Source organism: Leopardus geoffroyi, chromosome C2 (genome assembly GCF_018350155.1).
Source record: "Leopardus geoffroyi isolate Oge1 chromosome C2, O.geoffroyi_Oge1_pat1.0, whole genome shotgun sequence".
NCBI lineage: Eukaryota > Metazoa > Chordata > Mammalia > Carnivora > Felidae > Leopardus > Leopardus geoffroyi.
In genome coordinates, this window is record NC_059333.1 from 18,584,623 (window position 1) to 18,610,042 (window position 25,420).

Sequence of the window (25,420 nt, forward strand, 5' to 3'; positions counted from 1 at the left end):
AAATTTTAATGTTTATGTGAAGGTAATACCTGTGCACAGAAGGCTTTGGAAATACAGAAGGGCAACCTTTTCCTTTATTTTGGGCTAATGGTATATTGCCTCCAGTGGTAATGGCCAGGACCTACTAAGAGCTTACTACACAGCAGATACTCTGACAGTCTCGGAGAGTCTGCATCCTTCCATAGCAAAGCTGGGGAGATGAGACTCAAGCACCCTTAATCTATTCTTAAGACCTGAGAGAGTGATAACCAGAGAATATTCGGGGGAAAACCATTGGAATGGCCGACATATTCAGTCACATTTGTGTATGGCAAATTCTACAGTAGTTTTTATGTTCAAACGATCATAATGTCCACTTGCTCGCTAATAAGCACGCTAACACCATGGCGTCTGCTCCAGGAGGCACTGTACAACCTTATTCTTAGACCTGGTCATCAGGCAGGGACTTGGCATTGTTCTTTGTGTGAGTCCGTTGGAGATGATTAGGAGAATATGGTTTCCTTCAGGGTGGTTATATTTATTTCAGAAAAACACCTTATTTTATTTTCAGAACCTTTTCAGGAGGCACGGCAAAATCTGCTGTGGGGAATCGCATACACTTTTCAGTGAATACATTCTTCTCCATCTTGTTAATTCCTGTGTTTCAGTGTGAAAAAAAGCACTATATTATAGGTGGCTGGAGATAAAGGTAACACACATTCTACTTAACTCAAAGGAACGTTGAAGGCAAGGCTAATCCCCGCTTGGAGGAATCTCCGAAAGCGAGAATAAACTATTTTTGGTACCGCTCTGTGCCATGTGCCTCTTTACCACCCTTCCCCAACCCCATCCGCGGAGCTGTGGATTTGGATAACTAACCTAAACTTCTTTTTTTAGGTGCCCACTGACGGCAATGCTGGCTTGCTTGCGGAACCCCAGGTCGCCATGTTCTGTGGCAAGCTGAACATGCACATGAATGTGCAGAATGGGAAGTGGGAGTCCGATCCATCGGGGACCAAAACGTGCATCGGCACCAAGGAAGACATCTTGCAGTATTGCCAAGAAGTAAGTCCGTTCTGAGAGCCAGCGATTCTTGTGGGATCACACGCGTTCGGTGTTTTTTTTTACTTTAACTTCTTAAATATTTATGTTTTGTCTCTTGTAGTAACGATCTTGGTTCCTAATGATCCACTATACTATTTTTTTTAAGTTAATTTATTTTGAGAGAAAGAGACTGAAAGAGCGAGTGGGGGAGGAGCAGGGAGAGAGGGAGACAGAGGATCCCAAGCAGGCTCCGTGTTGTCAGCACAAAGCCCAATGCGGGGCTCCAACACATGAACCCTGGGATCATGTCCTGAGCTAAAAACAAGAGTTGGGCGCTTAACCAACTGAGCCACCCAGGCGCCCCTCACTATGCTACTAATATATTTACTTGCTTTGCCATATATAATATGTATAAATTTTTTTAAAAAATTAGGATGTCAGGGGCGCCTGGGTGGCTCAGTCGGTTGGGTGTCCGACTTCGGCTCAGGTCATGATCTCCCGGTTTTTGAGTTCGAGCCCCACGTCGGGCTCTGTGCTGACAGCTCCGAGCCTGGAGCCTGCTTCTGATTCTGTGTCTCCCTCTCTCTCTGCCCCTCCCCCACTCGTTCCCTCTCTTTCTCTCAAAAATAAGTAAACATTAAAAAATTTTTTTTAATTATGATATATTACAACCATCAATAAACCAACTGAGTAAAGTTTAAGATATCTTGGCACTCCATTTATCTTTAGAATGTATCTCATTATGACTTTACAGATTTACAGATAATGTTGTGTTGTTGTTTTTTTTTTTTTTAGTTTATTTATTTATTTTTGAGAATGAAAGAGAGAGAGCTTGAGGGAATGGCAGAGAGAGAGAGAGACAGAGAATCCCAAGCAGGCTCCACACTGTCAGCACAGAGCCCGATGTGGGGCTCCAACTCCTGAACCATGAGATCGTGACCTGAGCTGAAATCAAGAGCTGGTCACTTAACCAGCTGAGCCACCCAGGCGCCCCAAGATAATGTATTTAAAAGTTGGTAGAATTAATTTTCCCTATTTATGTTACCCGTTTGGTATATTTTACTTCTGTTTATCTTCAACTTTAGTTTTTCCCTCCTTATTAATTTTATGTCTTGAAAACGTGAAACATTCACATTGCCAAAGCTTAGAAACTCTTAAAAAGTTGCCCTTGTCCTCTGTTGATAAACATTTTCATTGTTCCTGATTTATCCTTATAACAAAGAAGGATATATGGTTTTCCTTCTTTTTCTTATAAAAACAGTGCTTTCAGGAAGCATTCATAAAGATTTTCATCCTTTTTGTAATTTTTCTAGTTTACTTTCTATAATTGTATAGGGTATTCTTTCCTTATTAATTCAGTTTAAGATAAGTGGAGTCCGGGGGTGCCTGGGTGGCTCAGTCGGTTAAACGTCTGACTTCAGCTCAGGTCACGATCCCGCAGTTTGTGGGTTTGAGCCCCACATCGGGTTCTGTGCTGACAGCTCAGAGCCCGGAGCCTGGTTCCGATTCTGTGTCTCCCTCTCTCTCTGCCCCTCCCCTGATCACAGTCTGTCTCTCTGTCTCTCAAAAATAAATAAACATAAAAAAAAAATTAAAAAACTGGAGTCCAAGACATTTTATCCCACGCTTCCAGACAATTACCTATTCTAGGTTATGTGGCTGTTTGTGTTTTAAGAACATTTAAAGGAATTAGTCTTATGCCTCTTGGCAACACTTCCTTATCCTTCATAGAAACAGCAGATAACCTGGCAACATTTTCTTTGTTGTATTCTTTTATGTACTAGAAAATTTCCTTTAGTCTTTTTGGATCCAAAATGAGTATTTAATGAAGTATGTGTACGTGTGTGTGTGTGTGTATTGTTAATAATATTTGTATTAAAATATGTAATTTTTTACATATATACACAATTTTTTTGGTAGCACTCCAAGGAAGGACAGTCTCTAAATATTAACTCTTTTGTTTTGAGAAGCAAAACTGCATCCATATCATCACAATATATTACATATCAAGTCACTTGTATCTTGAAGAAGTATGAACCATGCTGTAAAAGGATAATTCTTCTAATTTAAGTAAAAGTCACTAATATTTAAGTATTATATTTCTTATTACAAGCATTTATTAAGGGACACCTGGGTGGCTCAGTCGGCTCAGGTCTTGATTTCACGGTTCGTGAGTTCAAGCCTGGCGTTGGGCTCTGTGCTGACAGCTCAGATTCTGGAGCTTGCTTCAGATTCTGTGTCTCCCTCTCTCTCTGCCCCTCCTCCACGCTCTCTCTCTCTCTCTCTCTCTCAAAAATAAATGTTAAAAAACTTTTTTTTTTAATTAAAAAAAAAAGCATTTTTTAAATAGGGATTGATAAGAAATTAACTTTTGCCCGGATATGGCATTTCTAAAATATACATTTTGGAAAAATAATATTCATATTCTATGAAAGACTTCCTCTTTGCATTTTAAAAAGTCATCCTCTTGGTTTATCACTCTGACCCTACATCTAGATTCTGGGTTCCCTGCTGGAGCCTCTGTGCTGTTAAGTAAGTATGCTCTAGTACAGTTTTGTAATGAGTTATGAGTTGGATAAGTTGGAACTTTTGTGCATGCTTATCGGTTTTTCATATCATTTCACTTCTCTTGATACACATAGAGATTATGCATTCGGAATGTTAGATTAATTTTTTTTTTTTTTAAAGGCTAGAACTCAGACTCAGTTAATGATGTTGACCACATCATCTTTTTCGGTTGAATGGCTAATTGATGCACGTGTCATAGTTTGCGTCTAAAGTTTTCCTCCGTTACTGCCACTTCTGAGTAATCACATGCTTTTGCATTTGTATGATGACCCTATAAAAATTACTTTTCATGACGCTGAGAACAACCCTTACTCGCTCCCACACCACTTAGCGATCCCACTAATGTCTAGCTTCACTTCTTGTCTTAGTCTGTTTTTTGTTCCAGGGCTAAGCCACAGGGTAGTTCTTCTGGGTCCCAGACTTCTGGGTCCCAGATTGTTGTGGCTATGGGACTGGAGAGTAAGTAAGCTTCTTGGTTGTTTCTCGTTTGTCTTGCAATTCTGGTATGATTTGCCTGTCTCACCTCGCTACCCACAGAGGTCTTCTAAAATGATGTGCACAGGCCAGAGACTTAAGGTGGTTTAAACAAACATTAGTCCATAGAAGTACGAAAGGGCCAGAACCTCGGACTTGTGAGCCTCTTAATGAATTGGTTTTTCTCCATAACAGCAGGAAGTCATTGGAAGTATTTATTTATTTTTAAAGAAGGGGAAGGACTGTAGATTTGCATTTCAAAAAGTCATGCTTTGTCACTCTGACCCTATATCTAGATTCTCAGTTTCCCACTAGATGCTGTTCAGTAAGGTAACCACTAGCCACATGTGGCCGTTGAGCATTCCCAGTGTGGCTAGTCCAAACTAATGTGCTCTGGAAGTGTAAGATAAATACTGTATTTTAAAGATTTACATGAAAAAAGAATATAAAATGCCACATTAATTTCATATCGATTTCATATTGAAATATTTTGTGTATACCGACTTAAACATCATGTGTATGTTTTTAAATTGTAAATGCTATGTTATTAAAATGAATTTCACCTGTTTGTTTTACTTTTTAATGTGGCTACCAGGCAATTTAAAATTACATAGAAGTATATTTCCATTATATTTCCATCGAACTGTGTGGCCGTCCCCACTGCCTCATGCCGCTAGTGAGTCTGAGCTTAAAGGGTCTCAAATCCCATCATCTGCAAGTGGGAGAGGGAAGCAGAGGTGAGGAGTCCCCCCCCAGACCTTCCACCAGAACCTTACTGGTGATTGGGAATCAGGGAGGAAGGCTTGTTTGGGGGGCATTTTTAATACATCTTTTATTAGAAATATTTTATCGCAAGGGGATTATATGAATACCTTTTGAGGGTCCAATGGTCTCTTGCTCCCTCAAACATGTATCTCTGGGCGCTAAGGAGGTTGTGATACGTGGAACACATGACTTGTTCTTAAAGGGGGACCTAGAGCCTGGGTGGCTCAGTCGGTTAAGCATCCGGCTTTGGCTCAGGTCAGGATCTCACATTTTGTGAGCTCAAGCCCCATGTCAGGCTTTGTGCTGACAGCTTGGAGCCTACAGCCTGCAGCCTGCTTCGGATTCTGTGTCTTCCTCTCTCTCTGCCCCTTTCCACTTGCTCTCGCGCTCTCTCTCTCTCTCTCTCTCTCAAAAATAAATAAACATTTAAATATTTTTTTAAAAGGGGGATCTAGGGAGAGAGAAAGGCTTGTGGAATATTTTTAGCAACTTGGAAACCGACAAGGTTGATGATGCTAATACCAGCTAACTTTTACTGAGCATTAACAAGGTGCTAAGCTACCTTGCTAAGTGTTTGCTCTCATTTTACCCTTATGATGCCTCTGGGGAAGAATCTGGAGAAGAATCTTGCTAAATTGCACCATTTAAGGAGAACAAGTGAAAGAACGCCATCCATCCGTGGAGGAGGAGCAGTGGCCAGAGACCTAGGAACAGAACTAGGAGCTGTCATGTGCAGGAAGTCAGGCCAGGTTAATTTCTACATGAAGGAAATGATAAGTGCAAGTGTGATGTAGACCAAAAGGCTGAAGTATAAGTTTTGACAGTGCAAAAGCTTGGCTCTTGCAAAATGAACACACATCAAACATTTTATTCAGTTCATTAATGAATGAGGTGACCTGGACGATGCTAAAACTGGTTCAGATTGACCAGAAGAGATTTAAATTCCTTTCCCAACAGAGTTCATGTGCAGGGCTACGAAGGGGACCCATCTGACTGGCATTGCATGGGACAGGGAACATTTGCACTGCTATCCGATGTCTACATCATCTACCCTTACAGAGCTGTAAAATAGCCCAGTCAGTAGCAGCCGCAAGTTACTCAGAAGAATACACCCTGTAGAATCAGATCTTTTCCCCTCCCGCCCCTGGCTCTCAAAAACCACACCTGCATGTCACTGCTGAGACACCCAGTAATCTCTCTTGCCCATTTCTTTTTTTTTTTTTTTTTTAACGTTTATTTATTTTTGAGAGACAGAGACAGAGAGTGAGTGGGGGGCGCGGGTGGCAGAGAGAGAGGGAGACACAAAATCCGAAGCAGGCTCCAGGCTCTGAACTGTCAACCCACGAAACCATGAGATCATGACCTGAACCGAAGTAGGACACTTAACCAACTGAGCCACCCAGTCACCCTTTCTCATGCCCATTTCCAAGTCACAGGTGTTGTTTCGTAATAAAACAGTCTTGTAATTGGCATACAGGTCATTGTTGATCTTTATGATAACAATTTCAGTGGAAGAGCCTGGGACAGGTCAATTTGCAAGAAGTTACAGGAAGAATAACATGAATGGATGGTGAGGACATCTGTGAACTCTTTGAGGAAAGACCTAGAGGCAGAGAGCTTGAGGGCAATTCAAGGAAAAGAGAAAAGGCTTTGTTTTTTGTTGTGTCTGTGGTTTTTTCTTAAAGGGAATTAACTTAAAAGCCAAGAGAAGCCTAAGCTAAACTTAGGCGGGAGGGTAGATGTCCACTAAAAGAAAAACTATGCTCAGGTATCTATAGGAATCAAGTAGGGATGAGATCCAGGGGATAAGGCGGAGTGTTAGAAGGAAGAAAAGATGGGAAAATTGTAAGGGTGGGTTAATTAGGCAGTTTCTGTTGCCAGGTGACAGAAACCCACTAAACATTTTACACATGGAGAATATTTTCTGTCACAGATGGCAAGGATTTTGGGGTGTGGTTAGCTTACAGAATTTTTTTGAAAAGGCATCTAAAAAGTGGGTCCTTTGATAGGGGCACTGAGATTCAGTGCTGCCTGCAATTTCTCTGTTGGGGGTCTCTCTTGTTTTCTGCTTATCCTTTCTTTGGTGTGTTCACTTTATTTTCTCCCACTAAGATGGGCTTCCTGTAGGAGGCCAGGGAAGATGGCAGCCAGTAGCCCAGGGAGTGTGTTGTCTTAGCTTGGTTTCCCAGCTTGGTTCTGCCATTATGCATTATAATTCCAAGGAGGATTTCTGGTTGGACCAAAAAAGCAGGACCTACCTGTGTGTCAGTTACCGTATCTACAAGGACTCAGTGCTTGTAGACTGGGACTGGTCCACCTTGGCCTTGAAGGCATGTGGCCTGTTTGACATCCCAACCAGATGGAATGGAGAGAGGGACTTTTGCCAGAAAAAGGGTGAAGAGTGAGTGGCATGGGGATGAAATAGAAGAATGGCCATAGTCCCAACATAATGGACTTAGAAAGATGCAGTGCATTAGACAAGTTATAGGCTTGGAGAGTAGGCAGCTGAGAGAATTCATAGTGTATCACGACTGTAACTGGCTTTTGAGAAACTGTGGGAGGTTAGAGAGATGGTCACTCAGAACTTTTAAATAGAGTTTGACGTTTTCTTATTGAGTGGTGCATCCTGAAGTATCCGGAATATTCCTTATTGATGTTTTAAGGTCTTCCTGCCACTTCCCGCTTTGTAGGTGTTCTGATAGTTTTCTTTTATAAGTTGAAGTAAAGAATAGTTTTCTTTTGTAAGATTGAATTTTTTCCGTATTGTTGGAAAATAGTTCTTTTCCTTTATTCCTTTGACTCCCATGTTTTTGTTTTAGGCAGTATTGAATGTTTTGGTTTTTTTTTCTTGCTAGGAACGCCAAGAGAAATAATATTCACAATTTTTCTATCTCCTCAATTTTTCTGTCTCCTCACAGGGTTTATAAGTTACAGTAATTTATTATTTTCAAAGTTGTAATACTACAGTCCGTTTCATTGCCATAATAATCACAGTGGCAGGTTCTTTTTTTTTTTTTTTAATTTTTTTTAACGTTTATTTATTTTTGAGACAGAGAGAGACAGAGCATGAACAGGGGAGGGGCAGAGAGAGAGGGAGACACAGAATCCGAAACAGGCTCCAGGCTCTGAGCTGTCAGCACAGAGCCCGACGCGGGGCTCGAACTCACAAACCGCAAGATCATGACCTGAGCCGAAGTCGGACGCTTAACCGACCGAGCCACCCAGGCGCCCCAGCAGGTTCTGACTTTAACTGGGTTCATTGTTGATTACGAATCCTTCCACCAAAGTATCTCTATTCCTATATTATTATTTTTGTTGGATGACCATTATCTTGGTTATTTCTAACTGCTTATTGAACAATGGCTTAGTTTAGAGTTAGAAATGGCATATTTGTTCAGCATCACGAAGATATTTATCCACTGTATTCTGGCATCATTGTCCAAATGCCTTTTTTTAAAACATAAGCAGAAACCAATACTATTAGTTACCGTTTACAGTGCTACTCATTTCCTGATTATTTTTCTCCTGATAGCGAGGAATAATTTTTTTCTTTATGTTCTCAGTCCCTCTTGTGACCAAAACACAGATGTTTTAGAGACAGCTGGCTGAGTCGGAGAGGCAGCTGTTAGCAGTCTGTGGTCCGATGACAAGACGAAACCGACTGAACTCATGACCATGACCTCATTTTGACCTTTTGCTAACCAGTTTAACTCACTTGTTAAATTTATTCTTCCAACGGGTTGCGTGTATAGCTGCACAGTGTATGTGTTGATGCTTTGTTTAATGTGACGTGTCAAATAGTATTATTTCTTTTTTATTAAAAAAAAATTTTTTTTTAATGTTTATTTATTTTTGAGAGAGAGAGAGACCGAGCACGAGCGGGGGAGAATCAGAGAGAGAGGGAGACACAGAATCCGAAACAGGCTCCAGGCTCTGAGCTGTCAACACAAAGCCCGACGCGGGGCTCGAACCCATGATCCGCGAGATCATGACCTGAGCCGAAGCTGGACGCTCAACCGACTGAGCCACCCAGGCGCCCCCAAATAGTATTATTTCGATGGTGAATTATCTAGTCCATGTCCTTCGTATTCTCATGTTCCTCTCAATTTGTGTTCCCTGCTCTTGGTTGTTTTGTTATCAATATTGTCATTTTTGCCTCCTGATTTCTTCAGCAATATCCTTGTTCAAGAGCAAGATTAGGCACATAAAGTAAAAGTTGAGTCTTTTATTTTTGTACCTGGTTAAAACCCCTTATGCAGTTTGATTGGGAAGATAGTTTGAAACTTGGGGTTTAAATTGAGTGTTTGTTTCATCTGTGTTTTATCCCAAATCATCCATTCTTGGTACCCATAAATGCCCTGTTTTCTCTAATCATAATAGTTACCCTTCAAATCTTTGCATTTCTTTACTTCCTTTTTGTTTGTTTGTTTTATTAACACGGTCAGTACTATTTGAGGATTTTCTTTCATTTCTTCATCAAATATGTATTGAGGACTGCAATGCACTGAATGTTTATGTCCTCCCACCCCCCCCCCCGCCCCAATTTCATATGTTGAAGCCCTAACATCCAAGGTGATGGTATTTGGAGGTAGGGCCTTTGGAAGCTAATTAGGACTAGATGAGATCGTGAGGGTGGGGCCTCATGATGGGATCAGCGTCCATTGACGCAGAGACAACAGAGAGTGGTACCATTTACCACTGTGCACGCAAGGCCTGGTTCATCCTTGCGGCCTTCCTTGCAGTAGTCTGGCCGGCAGCACCCTGTGGAGAATTGCCCGGTTAACCCGCAGAATAGTGAGGAATTCTGAATGATTACGTGGTAGCTAGCTAGCCTCCCAGCTGCCTTCCAGCGGAACTTGCACTCACTCCTGTGCCTAGTCTTTTCCTACACTCTGCGGGGCTGACACCCGCAACCAGGAGGACATCACAGGAATGATGGCGTGTGACTTTTGAGGGTAGGTCGCGAAGACCCGTGACTTCCACCTTGCATACTTGCTACAGTAAAGCCAGCTGCCGTATCGTGGGGATGTGACTTGGGCGTGAGTGGTTATCTAGTCGTAAGCGTGGGGCGGGGTGAGCTTAGGGTCCCCCGACTCTGCCGCCTTCCCGGCACCCCTCAGGCAGCACCATGGAGATGTACGTGTGGTGAGGAACTCAAGCCTGCTGCCCACAGCCGGCACTGGCTTGTCAGGCACGAAAATGGACCTCCTGGAGGTGCTTCCCATAGCCAAGTGGAGCCTTCGTGTAACCGTGGCCAACATCTTAACAGCGCCCTCATAAACGTCCATATCATTCCCCGATTCCAGACCCACAGAAACGGTGCGAGCTAAGAAATGCTTATTGTTTGAAGCTACCGTGTTTTGGGCTGGTTCGTCCGCAAGGGTTGCTGACCACAACAGATACTCGCTCAATTATTACTTTCCTCTGTGGTCCTGTGGTGGAAAGCAGGACCTTTCCTCTGTTCTCTGCTAGACACAGAAAGTGCCACCATCACGGAAGCAACTTGAAACTAACTGTATAAATTATTCATCATTTAACAGCCTAAAGTGGCCACTTGCCTTAATGAACTGTTACATTACCCCAACCGTTAGATTGTTCTAAGGAACTAGGAGTCTTATAAATAGAGCAGACATAGGATCATACTCGCCTTGAAATATACAGCGAAGCCTACAACAACTATTGCAATTTTTAGATTTTATTGTCCTGTTTTTCTTTTGAATGAAGTAAGATTAAAACAACAACAACAACAACAACAACAACAACAACATTATTTTACTTAAACCAAAGGCTTCGGGATGGGAGAATAAAAAATTGGAAGTGTAGGGGCACCTGGGTGGCTCAGTCGGTTAAGCATCTCCGACTTCAGCTCAGTTCATGATCTCACGGTTTGTGGGTTCAAGCCCCGTGTCGGGCTCTGTGCTGACAGCTCGGAGCCTGGAGCCTGCTTCTGATTCTGTGTCTCCTTCTCTCTCTGCCCCTCCCCCACTTGCGCTCTGTCTCTCTGTCTCTCAAAAATAAATCAATGTATAAATTTTTTTTTTAATTGCAAGTGTAATAAAGAATCTCGTTCCTTCCCAAAGTTAATTCAGGCAAATTCAGCCAATATTTACAGAGTGCTGTTCAGGGTCGGATTTTGTGTCATGTGTGGCTGAGAGGCGAGACACCATGCTTGGCTCCTTAAGTCGCTTATAAATATACAACTGGATAAATGGAGAATTCAGAAAATTGGAAAGTAGAAGGTTTTGATTCGAAATCTGGGGATTTCAGGTCTAATTCTGGAAATAAGCGCTGGGGGGTTGTTTTTCAGCATGAGTGTTCTTCGGTCAAGATGCTTTTAGAAAACTTGGCCATGGGGCGCCTGGGTGGCTCAGTCGGTTAAGCGTCTGACTTCGACTCAGGTCACGATCTCGCGGTCCATGAGTTCGAGCCCTGAGTCGGGCTCTGGGCTGACGGCTCGGAGCCTGGAGCCTGCTTCAGATTCTGTGTCTCCCTCTCTCTCTGCCTCTCCCCCGTTCATGCTCTGTCTCAAAAATAAATAAACGTGAAAAAAAAAGAAAACTTGGCCGGTATCCGAGGGTAGGTTGGATTAGGAAGAGAAGGGGATTCAGATGTTCCAGAGGTCAGCGTGAAAAGGTAAAGGATCATCCTGGTGTGGAGAAGATCATACAATAAGGGAGCCCTAGGGGTCAAGTGCCAGGAAAGGGGAACATGGGCTTCACCGGACAGACCTTTCAAATCCAGCCTTTGCTCTCTCGACACCTGAACGGTCCAGGAAAAGCTGCCTAACCAGTCTTAGAGCGTGTCCTCGCTGTGTGATAGGAACCTACAGGTGTGGGCTGTTCAAGTTAAATACCATTCGTTAGATGAGAGATTATACAAGCCCCACCATTATTACTCCTTCTTTAAGGAGAGAAATGAAAACCTAGGCCCTGCTGTCCTCTGGATCCCTACCAGTCAGAGCACCTTTTGTAAGGTAGGCCTGAGAGCAGGGGGTTGACTCACCTGGGAGCAGGTCTCTCTGGAGGGGGGGTCTGGAACAGGTTCAGCCTCAAGCAGGGGCAGAGATTCCCCGCTGGGAAAGTCAGGTGAATATGGCTGTGCTTGTAATCTCTTCAGTTCAATTATGGGTTATCCTCTCTTTTTCCTAAGTGTTAACCACAGCTAACAACATGTGTTCCCTGTTTTGTTTTGTTTTGTTTTTTTTTAATTTTCTTTCTCTAAACGAACAGCTGTTTTGTCTGCAAATTAACAGGATCACCAAACAAAACAAAATCTGCCTGTTTGATAAGTTGAACAAAACCATTTCCCTTGCCGGGCTTCCTTCTATAAAACGTGTCACCAAACGTGGGTTTCCCAGGCAAGAATTATTCTTCACCCTTGATTCTGCAATAGCGTGGAATTAAAATGAAGTTAAACACACAAGCATCACGTGTGATTCTTTTAATCTGACCAGGTTTGAGGACGTGCTGCATACACAGTGAAGTGGTAAAGCTGTGGCAGGTTCTTGGCCGTTATTATTATTTTGCTTTGTGCTCCATCCACCCCTGTAGACTTAAAATGGGTCCACAAATTACAGGTGCAGATGCTTTGTGGTTTCAGTATTTGAAAGATCCAAAAATTCATGTGAGGTCAGACAGTTTTCTAATAGAGGCATCCGGGCCGCCTGTCTATGAGAACGGATATGTTTTATGCATTAATGGCTTGTATACTTGTAAGGATTGTTTGCACAAACCATAGGGTTTAGAGCTAAATAAAAGAGATGCTACCAAGTTAGGATTTTTTTTTTTTTAAACGCATTTGTCATTTAATCAAATTAACGTTTGATTTAACTTTTGTCCTTGTTCTCACGTAGCACTTTCTTAAATGGGTAATTATTACACATTTGCAGGCATACTATGTAATTTTGTAGTATAATACTATATTCTGTAAGGTTATAGATAATACTGTGTACTTTTATGTACGTAGTAATACTGTGGACTTGTGTATTTCATATGTCATTAATTGATATGCTGGAAGTCTTTTCCTGTAGCATATTTTTTTCTCTTTTCAGAGGTATAATCGTCAAATAAAGCTGTATAGTTTGGGTATTTTAAAAAATAGCCGTAAACTGACAAAGAATGAGAATCTAGGTTATATGCATACATATCTGATTATGTTTTCACAATCGTCTATTTTAGTAATTCTCCCTGCCCCATCTGTTCCTGCACTCAGCACTTCTGGAGTAAGACTTGTTCCTTATGCATTGAACAAAGTTCTTTGACAATATTTTCCAACCCTGAATATGAGTGTATGTATATAACAATATATGTACGTCCAGTGTCGAAAGCAGACTTGGGCCAGATTATTGGGAAATAGGCTGGTGCCCTGCATTTTACATCCCTGGCTTTTGCATAAGGTCGTCGTTGTGAAAACGCAGTGCCACTCTCACCTCCCATTGTTTCACTCATGTTTCATCAGCTGTATGCTGCCCCTTAGCACCTTGTTACACCATAAGCGGAGACCGTTTTCGGTTTCCAGTTCTTTCTCAATTAAATTAGATCTTGTGTTCCCAATATCCCTAGCATTATTAAAAGAATTAGAGGGGAGAGCAGTTTTATAGGCTTTTTCTTTGTATTTCGGAAGACTTTAAAAGGAAAAATAAGTACATTTAATCCAGAGACAGAAATGTATTGTCTGGGACATGCTTTGTTTTGGCTTACATACTGAAGCGTAAAACTTATTTTAAACTTAGAATTAATGCACTCTGAGTGCTCAGAAATGGCACTGACTTCGGTAGTGGATGACTGGCTCCATCAGTTTGATCTGTGAAACGGAGCAGTTGCTGAGGATGGCAGGCTCTCAGCTGCACGTAAAACCTTTGCAGTGACTCTGGCACGTAGGAAATCATTACTGTGTTTTTCTTAGTCTCCTCTTGGATATGTTCTTTGAAAAGGAACTTGGTATGTAAAAGCTTTCACATGAAAGTGTCTCCTGTTTACCTCCCTACCACTTTGCCATGGAGTTTCCGATTCTTTGTTTCTTTTTTTTTTTTTAATAGAGTTTATTGTTAAACTGGTTTCCATACAACACTCAGCGTTCACGCCAACAAACGCCCTCCTCCATGCCCATCACCCACTCTCCCCTGTCACCCACCCACCCCCCTCAACCCTCAGTTTGTTCCCAGTCCTTAAGAGTCTCTTATGGTGTGCCTCCCTCTCTGTAACTTTTTTTCCCCCTCCCCTCCCTCCCCGATGGTCTCCTGTTAAGTTTCTCAAGATCCACATGTGAGTGAAAACATATGGTATCTGTCTTTCTCTGCCTGACTTATTTCACTTAGCATAAAACCCTCCAGTTCGAACCATCCACGTTGCTGCAAATGGCCAGATTTCAGTCTTTCTCATTGCCAATTAGTATTCCATTGTACATATAAACCACATCTTCTTTATCCATTTATCAGTTGGTGGACATTTAGGCTCTTTCCATAACTTGGCTACTGTTGAAAGTGCTGCTACAAACATTGGGGTGCATGTGCCCATATGCATCAGCACTCCTGAGAGACTGTCTCCAAGTCTTTGTTTCATGTGTATACATGCCCACTGCATTCGTGCATATGCCGTTTGGATCTTTGTTTTTCACTTGTAGATGTAGAAATTGGACTCTGTTTCCACTGGACTAGTGTTGTTGTTGTTGTTGTTGTTGTTGTTGTTGTTGTTGTTTTACCTTTAATTCAAAATTTCAAGTGCATATAAAAGCAGAAAGAATGGTATACCGGATGCCCCAGGTGCCTGTCACTCAACTGCAGTAATGATAGAATCTAGTCACTCTGGTTTCTGGGGGAGTCTGGAATGCACGTGCTCTTTCCTGCCTCCTTCAAGGTCTGCATTATGTTTGGCCAGCCCCTCGAGCAGATATGTTGCTTGTCCCCTTGGCAGAGCTGTAAATGGATTTAAGACAAACCGAAGCATCCTGTTATTTGTTGACTTCATACTTAATATATTTAAAACATAATTTTATTAAGTAATGTTACCTACTTTCTAGCATTTTTTTTTCCAAAAAGAAATATCTTTGGGAATTTGGTTATAAATTTATGTCAAAATTTAATAGGCTAGAAGAACAGTAGGCCATTTATGTTCAGAATTTGTAGCAGTTCTTTTTATTATGACCGTTAATTCTGTTTTCAGCTTTTCCCTAGCTGCATTTGATTTTGTGGTTTTGAATATCCTTGATCACTTGGAATTTAGCTGTCTTGTCAACAGGACTTTCGGCATTAATCATTTGTCCTGGGGGCCTGTTTGCAGAAGGGACTTGGAGAGTTCCCCTCTTTGCTTTAAATGTTGGAAATAGAAGAAAGTTCTGCAGGGCTCTGGTAACATAGGTCAGATATATAAATATAAAATATATACATAAGATATATATGTAAATGACATATAATAATTTATATTACATATTATAATAAATAATATAAAGATACATGAAGTATTTTTATATATTGTATATGTAACAGCATGTTCTTGGCCTTCTTAAATATCATCAATGTCAGGGCATTCACTTTCCAATGTCCCCTCTCTATAAAGAGAGCTTTCCTCTATTCTTACTTTCTAATCTTATACTTTAATAAACTTTAAAAAATATATTATCAGTGTCTTTTCTAGCTTTATGTACTTGACAACTGAAAAGTTATCTTTAGGGGCGCCTGGGTGGCTCAGTCGGTTGAGCATCTGACTTCGGCTCAGGTCATGATCTCGCTGTCTGAGAGTTCGAGTTCCGCGTTGGCCTCTGTGCAGACAGCTAAGAGCCTGGAGCTTATTTCAGATTCTGTGTCTCCCTCTCTCTCTGCCCCTCCCCTGCTCATGCTCTGTCTCTCTCTCTCTCTCTGTCAAAAATAAATAAACATTAAAAAAATTTCTTTAACTTATCTTTGGATTAATATATTAATCATGTCAATATTAATATTATTAATATGTTTCCAGTTTTGATAGAGAAAGAGAGACTTTAGGTTTTTAAAATGTAGAATGAGAATGTTCTGATGGTGACCAGGTCTTAAGGTATTTTTCGATAATGAGGAAAAACACTTAGGCTACCATATCACGTTCTAACGTGGATCTAAGATTGTTTTTACTCTTCTCTTCTGGCTTTTGATTTTTTGAATTGCTTCAACTCTTTTTTTTATTTTTTTATTAAATTTTTTTTAACGTTTATTTATTTTTGAGAGAGACAGCATGAGTGGGGGAGGGGCAGAGAGAGAGGGAGACACAGAATCTGAAGCAGGTTCCAGGCTCTGAGCTGTCAGCACAGAACCCGATGTGGAGCTGGAACCCACAAACCGCAAGATCATGACCTGAGCCGAAGTCAGACGCTTAACCAACTGAGCCACGCAGGTGCCCCCTCAAGTCTCTTTAAAAAAGTAATAATAATAATTTATGTACTGATAACATATGCTTTCAAAGATAAAACCTATTTCTATGGCCTGGAGGGTAGGCCGCTTTTCAGGTTCCTAGAACCAAAGTGTCTAAGTAAGAGCCTGACTTCTAATTCTTGCTGTGCATCTTCTCTCACTTTGTATTTATTAACATTAATGTACTGCCTCTTTTTTTTTAAGTTTATTTATTTTTTTTAATAATATATATTTTTTTGTTTATTTATTTTTGAGACAGAGAGAGACAGAGCATGAACGCGGGAGGGTCAGAGAGAGAGAGGGAGACACAGAATCTGAAACAGGCTCCAGGCTCTGAGCTGTCAGCACAGAGCCTGACGCGGGGCTCGAACTCACGGACCGCGAGATCATGACCCGAGCCGAAGTCGGACGCTTAACCGACTGAGCCACCCAGGCGCCCCACATACTGCCTCTTATCTGAGGCTATTATTTATATAAGTTGTCACATCACACGTGGCAGAACAATATTGGAGGGCAGTGAGATGCTTATTTTTCTCAAATGCTCATTGTCCAACTGTAATAGTATACTGTTGAGATTATTTTAAGAGACACATTGCTAATACCTGATGGGAGTTGAAAATATCCTGAATTTCCCTATAATTCATGGATTTTGAACTTAAGCAGGGTAATTATATATAATAGATATAAGTAAATATCCATTAAGTATCTGTCAGGCACTTGCTGTGCTGTCCCATTGTTGGCCACAGTGAAGGGAACACAAAGATGAATCCTGTTGTCCCTGCCTTCGAGGAATGTGTATTCTAATAGGGCAGAAAGACCCATAAGTGTCACAGAAGGTAGAAAGTGGTAAGCGATCAGATGAAAATGGTCAGATAAAATGCTCTGGATGCAGAGATTGAAGGGATCAGGGAGGGTTTTGTGGGGTTTTTGTTTGTTTCTTTGTTTTTTGTTTTCTGTTTTTGGTGAGCCAGCATTTGAGCTGGGCCTTTTCCTTGGGTGTGTTCAATTGGAAGGAAAATAAAGGCAGCAGAGGAGCTTATGTTTAAAAATGGGGGCTTGTAGGAGGGGCCCCTGGAGTTAGAGGTATGCCGTGCGTTCTTGGAGTTGTGGGCAACTGGCAGCCCCTGTCTGCCCCTCTGTCTTGTCCGTCTGTCTCCGCCTCGTGTGCCTGCCTCGCTCAGCTCTCTCCCTGCGCGCACATCTTCCTGCTTCATCCGGCAGCCCGCTGCTGCTTCCAGATGCCTTATTCTCCTTCACTCGCAGGTCTTGAGATGTGCGCCGTCTCTGACGATGATTCATCTGGCCTGCCTGCCAGCCAGGGGTGGTCCCCTATGTAGCCAGACCTCATAGGTGTTCATTCAGAGCGCTGGAGGAAGAGAATACGATTTGCAGTTTGCTTTCCTGGGATTCTCATTAGCTACAGGGACAGAGCCACAGAGTTACAACACGGCCACTAATGAGGACTCCTTCAGAAGGCTGCGGGCTGGAGCACCGCAGAGAGCGGGAGGGGGTGGGCAGCCTCCCCAGAGCCCTAAACCGAAGGTAATGAACATGGAGAACCGGAGGGAGGCTACGGGGCGCCATATTGTGTTTCCTGCCCTTCAGGAAAGTGCTTTTGCCCTGGGAAGGCGGTATACATATGTACTTAACACAAAAGAGAGGCACACTGTGATAAATACCATAAAGCATTCCTGAAGTGGGAGAGAGGGATTAACATTGGATTACACCGCGAGTGGGGGAAGTTTGTCGACGTGGGGGAACCCTAACAGACTTGGGCATCTGCAGTATGGTGAAAGGGTCTTATGTAGGCGTGTGTTTAGAGCATACTGTGCGTATTTGTACAGCGATTGTTCTGGGCAGCTGTCATTTAGGAAGATTTAGAGGCACGGAGGACAGTTTCCTTCGCCAGTAACTGACACAGGTCTAGATTTGCTTCTGCTTTAAAAATTGATTCATGTAGCTCTGGTCACCTAAATGTTTTTATTAATCAAGAAAATTGTTGCTCCTATTTGGGAACAACAGGAAGCATTTTAGAAAAGAAGGGGGCCAGGGCACCTGCTTAGTCGATTGAGCATCCGACTCTTGATTTCGGTTCAGCTCATGATACCCAGGTCATGCATGGGTCATCGAGCCCCACATCGAGCTCCACACTGACTAGGGAGCCTGCTTAAGATTCTCTCTCCCTCTCTCTCCCTCTCTGTCTCTCTCTCCCCACTCCCTCGCTCACACACACACACACACTCTCTCTAAAATAAGAAAAACAAAATTTTTTAAAGAAATGAAGGGAGCTACATAAAAAGTTCATTTGCTAATCCTGCAGAAGCACATTAGTAATGCTGTTGTGTTAGCACATGCATTGCATGTGTTGGAAACTTGCAGAGGAACTCAGATACCCTTATTTCTTTTATGTTAAGGTTTGAGATGCCACAAAGAAAATATAGAACATTGAACCGGTGCTTATAATTAATTATGGTGAAAAGTCAGGGACTTAACTAGCCACGAATACATTTGTGTGTCTAATTACTTTAATATTTATTCTTGCCTAACCCTGTGAGCTATGCTGGTTTTTTTTCAGTATAAAATGGTTATCTCTGGGCACCTGCTGAAGCTGCTTAATAAAAAACTAGGTGTCTAGTACTTGAATTTTTGGTCAGAAACTGTTATTTTTTTTTCCATTGTATTGTTTTGTTTTTGTTTTCTGAGTGGGGGCTTGTGTGGCATGTGGTAATTGCTTGGACTTCCTGGGGCTTTCTGTGTGCTTCCAAAGAAATTTTGTTACCTGTCTTGTTGATGTTTCTCCCTCTTTCAAAATAAACCTCCTGATTTTGGGGTGTGGCGGGGGGGGGGCTCTGACTCTTGATATCGGCTCAGGTTGTGATCTTGTGGTTGTGAGTTCAAGCCCTGCATTGGGCTCTGCAATGAGCATGGAGCCTGCTTGGGATTCTCTCTCTCTCTCTCTCTCTCTCTCTCTCTGTCTCTCTGTCTCTCTGTCCCTCTCTCTCTGTCTCTACCCCTCCGTCAATCGTGCTGTCTCTCTCTCTCAAAATAAATAAATAAACATTTACAAACAAAACAATAACAAATAAATAAAAAAATAAAATAAAGTAAAATAAATAAAATAAAATAAGATAAGACAAAATAAAATAAAAACCTCTTGATTTCAGAACAGCAAATTTTTATTATCTGGCAGATCCAAATTCGTAACTCCTTGTCTCTGAAAAATAGGTGATTCAGGTTGAACTTACTTCTGCAGACTGTGTGTGGAATTCATGCAGTTCGAGGTTTCTCATCTCGTCATCCGCTTGCATATTAACATGTTCATTGTCGGCATTCTGGAGAGAGAAGTTGAAGCACAGGAAGTAACACATGTGTCCTATGTTGCATGGTCGGAACTGGAAGTAAATTCTGTGTTTATCACTTTCTGAAGCTCTAGTGATCTTGGGGAGAAGCCTTGTCTTCGCTGATTTTATTTTGTCAGTATGCAACTCTGTCTGCTGGACAATTACCAACTGAGTAAGTTACTGCTCTGTTGCCCAGAGATTACTATTGTAAACTGAAGATGCTGTGCAGCATGATGAGAGAGTCTTCCTTTCCTCCTTATCAATTTGCACCCTGCAAATGTTTTGTCGTTGGTGGTGGTGGCGGTGGTGGTTTGGAATTAATCGTTGTTGGTGGTGGCGGTGGTGGTTTGGAATTAAAAAGAAAACAATGTGACTTATCTGTGCCTGCCACAGACGGAAAGCTCGGGAGAAAATTCTCAGCAGGGTAGTATTTCTGTGAAGTGGCCAGAAGCCCTTAAGAAAAATGTAGTAACTCACACTTTAAGGCGCATAAAATCATGTCCCTCAGGGCAAACTCTCTAGTGTCATAGAGTTTATGACTCATGAGTGCTGTACTTTTGTGACCTAATAAACAAGGAAGAGTGGTGGGAGAATTACATTCCTGTACAAAGAGCCACTTTACCGTTCATTGTATGGAAGAAAGCCATGGGGATATTAAATTTTTAGTGGCATTTTCAGGTTGAGCATTATCTGTGACTGAAATGCATGCATCGAGGTGTTAAGGTACTTAAGAACAAAAAAAAATAAAGGGAAGGTGGCTGTTTCCATTTGGAGCTGAATTACTGGCAGTGTTTTTGAAAAGTAACTTCCTCGGTACCCACCCCAGGATTCTGATTTAGATCCCCTTTTTTGTGTGTGTTCTCATAGCACATACCTCTACCAGTGTATCCCACAGTACACAGATCAGTGCCTTATTGGGTTTTATTTTTTTTAATGTTTATTTATTTTTGAGAGAGAAACATGACTGTGAGTGGGAGAGGGGCAGAGAGAGAGGGAGACAATCCGAAGCAGGCTCCAGGCTCTGAGCTGTCAGAGCAGAGCCCGACCTGGGGCTTGAACCCACGAACTGCGAGATCATGACCTGGGCTGAAGTCGGACGCTTAACCGACGGAGCCACTCAGGCGCCCCTTTTTAATTGTTTAAAAAATACACTTTATATTTTAGAGTAGTTTCAGGTTCACGGCAAAATTGAGAAGGTGGCCCAGGGATTTCTTATGTGTCCTCTGTCCCCCCTCTTCATCATCCCATCAACCACACCCCCCACCAGTGGTACATTTGTTCCAGTTGATGAATTTACCCTGACATCGTAATCACCCAGAGCCCAGGGTTTACGTTAGGGTTAGCTCTTGGTCTTGTACATTCTATAGGTTTGGACAAATGTATTATGACACATACTATTTTTTTTTTTAATTTTTTTTTTCCAACGTTTATTTATTTTTGGGACAGAGAGAGACAGAGCATGAACAGGGGAGGGGCAGAGAGAGAGGGAGACACAGAATCGGAAACAGGCTCCAGGCTCCGAGCCATCAGCCCAGAGCCTGACGCGGGGCTCGAACTCACGGACCGCGAGATCGTGACCTGGCTGAAGTCGGACGCTTAACCGACTGCGCCACCCAGGCGCCCCCATACTCACTATTATAGTATCATATAGAATAATTTCACAGCCCTAAAAATCCTCTGTGTTTCTCCTCTTCAGCCTTCCCTTTCCCTGACTCCTGGTTACCACTAATCCTTTTTACTGTCTCCATGGCTTTGCCTTTTCCAGAATGTCTATAGTTGGAATCCTACAGTATGGAGCATTTTCAGATTGACTTCTTTCCCTTCGTAATATGCACTAAGGCTCCTCCAGGTCTTTTCGTGGCTTGGTAGTTCGTTTCTGTTTGACGCTGGATAACGCGTTGTCTGGAAGTACCACGGTTTTTTTAATCTGTTCTTGTTCCTTTACCTATTTATTTTTTGACTGATTTATCTCGGGGCTGGGACTAGAGTGCGGTGAGTGAGGCACTCAGGAGCCAGATAATATTGTAACTCAGTATTTTAAAAATCAAAATTAATCCCAAAAGCCCACCGTGAACAAAATAACAAGTTCAAACGAAGATGGGATCATGGCCGGTTCTTTCCAAACGTCACTGACAATCAAAAGGAAAATTCCCCATACCCATAGCCCACGCTGCGGGTGTTATCTTCTTGCTTGGAAACCTAGTTCTCCCCCACAAGCACTGCTCCCCCTGGTAGAAGTTCTTCCCCCACAGCCCTCCTAGCGCTGTGCCTACAGGGGGGGATGGCCTCCTTCCTCTCCTTCCTCCTCGTTTTCACTTCTGAACCATGTTTCCCCTCTTCCCCGTGAACGCCCCCCTGCCCCACACGTAAGGCGCATGCGTGCGACCTAGATCACCTTTCTGTTCTGTCTGTTGGAGTCCTCTGGATGCCTCAGTGGCATTCCCCCTCCCCCCCCCCCCATCTTCGAAGGGTTTAGCTCTTGGCTTTCACCCAAACCATGTCAACCTCGACGGCCCTTCCGCGATTCCAGTGCCCCCAGTTCCTTGATCTTTCATTCCGCCAGTGATCTTGCCGTCAGCCATTCCCTCCCATGGCCGGATTGTACTCTTTGAAATTACTCGTAACGTCCCTCCTCCAAAGTCGTAATCTCAGCGCTCTGATGCTGCAAGTACCAATTCCAACCACCGCACTTGCTTCGGTACCTTTATGCCAAAATTCTGTAGCACGCACCGGGACTCACTGATACTACAGCCTTGGGAGCAGGTATCGTAGCAGGATTCTCTCACAGAGAGTCGTGACACGGAGGCTTTTCTTTCCAGGAAGCAACTTTACTCCTATCGGCATGGTTTAGTTGGGGTCGTACCCGAAGAACTGAGCCCCCCAAACGCCACGTGGTGTAGTTTCTTCTATATTTGCCTACTTCTTCGTCTTCCATATATGGTAACACACAAACATGTGGTCTGATTAAGTGATTTCGCGTTACAAGGTCATGAGGGATGTTGTCACTAAGCCTATAGCCAGGTTGCCTTGAGGTTGTTGTTTTTCCTTTTTTTCTGTTTTTTTTTTTTTTTTCTTTTTTTCTTTCCTTAGGGAAGGAATCCTACCACAGTATCCCACCTTCATATTCCCAGTTTAGATTTCACGGTCCATCATTATAAGCATTCGTTTGCTGATCACCTCAGTTGTCTTAGGCTTTTCTCTCTTTATTGTCTTTAGGACATTAGCAACCCTGGAGAAGTACAAGATTCATGCAAGGGAAAGCCTATTTGGGAAATACATTTTTATGGTGTTTTTTTTTTTCTTTCAAGTCTCTACTTTTCAAGTCTCTACTCTATTCTAGTCTATTCTAGTCTTTTCAAGTCTCTACTCTATTATTAATAGAAGTGATCTGGTATTTCACACATACAGTTGACCAAGTTTTCACATTTTATTCCAAGTGCTCAGGAAACACCATGATTACAGAGATCAATGATCAAACCGAAAGGCTGTAGTTAGTTCTCAAGGGAAGAGATTCCTGAATGCAATTCTTTATCTAAATGACACCCATGATAACTGTTTGATAAATTATTTTTATATAAAATTACATTGAATAAAGAGAAGGGTTTTTATATGGAAATCTTGCTATGTGTCAAATCCTATATGTAAAATGTTTGCTTAATTAACAAAATAGGGTTGGGTTGAATTGAAGTAATGGTAATATTCCCAGAGGTATCTACTGTAACATTTTTTTTTTTAATGTTTATTTTTGAGAGAGAGTGAGCAAGCCCAGAGGAGGGGCAGAGAGAGAAGGGGACAGAGGATTTGAAGCGGGCTGTGCACTGATAGCAGAGAGCCCAATGTGGGACTTGAACTCCAGAACTGGGAGATCATGACCTGAGCCGAAGTCAGCTGCTCAACGGACTGAGCCACCCAGGCGCCCCTGTACTGTAACATTTATTTAGGGCATTACAGAATATCATTCTCATACCAGTGTATTTTGCATTAAGATAACCCTGTACTTATTAGAGGGTCCCCTTCTGTTTCTGTTTTATCTTCCCTGGGGAAAAAAAAAAGTATCTTAAGCCCGAATGGGTGCAGGAAGATTTTATAAAAGTCACGTCATTTGATATTTTGAATGGAACGATTAGGTTCTTGTCACTTACATCTTTTTCTCTACCCTGAATGTTCGAGGCTCGCGCGAACGCCGGAGATCGCGGTGCCTTCGAACAGCAACCATGGATCGGGTGTGTGCACAGTTTCACGGTTTGTCTGCTTCACAGTTTGTCCTTCTTGTGTGCTCCCCCAGGTCTACCCTGAACTGCAGATCACCAACGTGGTGGAAGCCAACCAACCAGTGACCATCCAGAACTGGTGCAAGAGGGGCCACAAGCAATGCAAGACCCACGCCCGCATTGTGATTCCCTACCGCTGCTTAGGTGAGCTGGCCAGCCGCGTAACTGCCGCGGATTGTTTTGGACTTTGGGGGTGAAAAAGAAGGATGTTGTTTGTTTGTTTAATGTCTATTTTAGAGAGAGAGAGTGCATACACGCACGCACGCTCAAGTTGGGGAGGGGCAGGGACAGAGAGGGAGGCATAGACTCCAAAGCGGGCTCTGGGTTCTCAGCTGTCAGCACAGAGCTCAATGTGGGTCTCGAACCCACAAACCAGGAGATCATGACCTGAGCCGAAGCCGGACACTTAACCAACTGAGCCACCCAGGCGCCCAAGAAGGATGTTTTAATTAAATCTAATACGCAGTTTCTTTCTGCCACTCTATATTGGACTGTATTTTAGACTATTAAGGTGTCAACACAGGAGCAATATTTCCGAACTCCCTGCCTCAGAATGAATTTACCTAATATGTTTATTCAAATGACAAATTCTTGGACCGATTCCATAACTGCTGAATGAAAAGACCTGGGGGCGGGGCCCAGGAATTTTCATTTTACCAAATCCCATAGGTGATTCTCATGCACGCTAACTGTCTAGACTTGGAGAATTGGGGCCGTGTGTGTTTTGTCTCCTGACTCCATAGAAGAGAAGATGATACGCGAAGCTCCTCCATTCTGCTCATTTCTTAAAACCTCTTTTCCTGAGACAACTTGATTATTCCTCCTGGCTGTAGTTGGGACAGTAGAGTTGGCAAACTCTTTTTTTCTGCTTCTATCAAACTGGAGGACCCAGTTAGATCACTAAGGTTTAACTGGGTGCTTCTTGCACAAACCTCAAATTTTACTTCCCCCTTCTATTTTAAGAACTGAGCTGTTTAATGTGATGTCTGACTTTTTTCCTCTGGAAACACTGTCACACTCCCTATTTAATCTGACTTGGTTATTAGTCTCTTCCTAGTTGATATTTTTATATAACCAGGCAATGTGGAAATCCGCAGTCTTTGGTCTGGTGGTTAACATGGTGGTTTATGCATGGTTATAAACAAGGACATAGAGGTCTATACAGGGAGACCTTGACAAATACTGATATACATTCTAGCGACTTCTTGTAAAGACTAAAAGGGATCTTTTTTTCACAAAGTCCCAACAGCAAACTTAGGATAAGTGCCAAAGATTCTGGAGATCTGTTTAATACTTCATCAAACATGAATGTCATGAGAGCATACGTGCTGATTACTGTTCATGCTTGTGCATAATTTGAGACATTCATAGAAAACACTGGCCATTGGAATGAAGTTTTCATTTGGTGGATTTACTGCTCACGATAGAATTGATGGACAGAGCGTGGAGAACCAGATTCTTAAACATTTGATGATTCAAGACTTCCCCTGTTCCTCCTTATTCTTTATTCTTAAATACTTTACAAGGGCTCTAACCCTTTTCTGTCTGACTGGTTAAGAACTGAAAATTTAATAAGATGAAAATAAGTAATGTTTAAATATAGA

General features: G+C 42.3%; 1 protein-coding gene across 8 annotated transcripts in view; it reads left to right on the top strand.

Moving 5' to 3' along the window:
• Nucleotides 1-25,420, top strand: part of LOC123610674 (amyloid beta precursor protein) — a 278,796-nt gene that overhangs the window by 62,651 nt on the left and 190,725 nt on the right. For all 8 annotated transcript variants that reach the window (XM_045501571.1, XM_045501578.1, XM_045501576.1 and 5 more), the window contains exons 2-3: nt 877-1,044; nt 23,831-23,960. In XM_045501571.1, the coding sequence (XP_045357527.1) occupies nt 877-1,044; nt 23,831-23,960 (298 nt within the window). The remainder of the gene's footprint in view (nt 1-876; nt 1,045-23,830; nt 23,961-25,420) is intronic.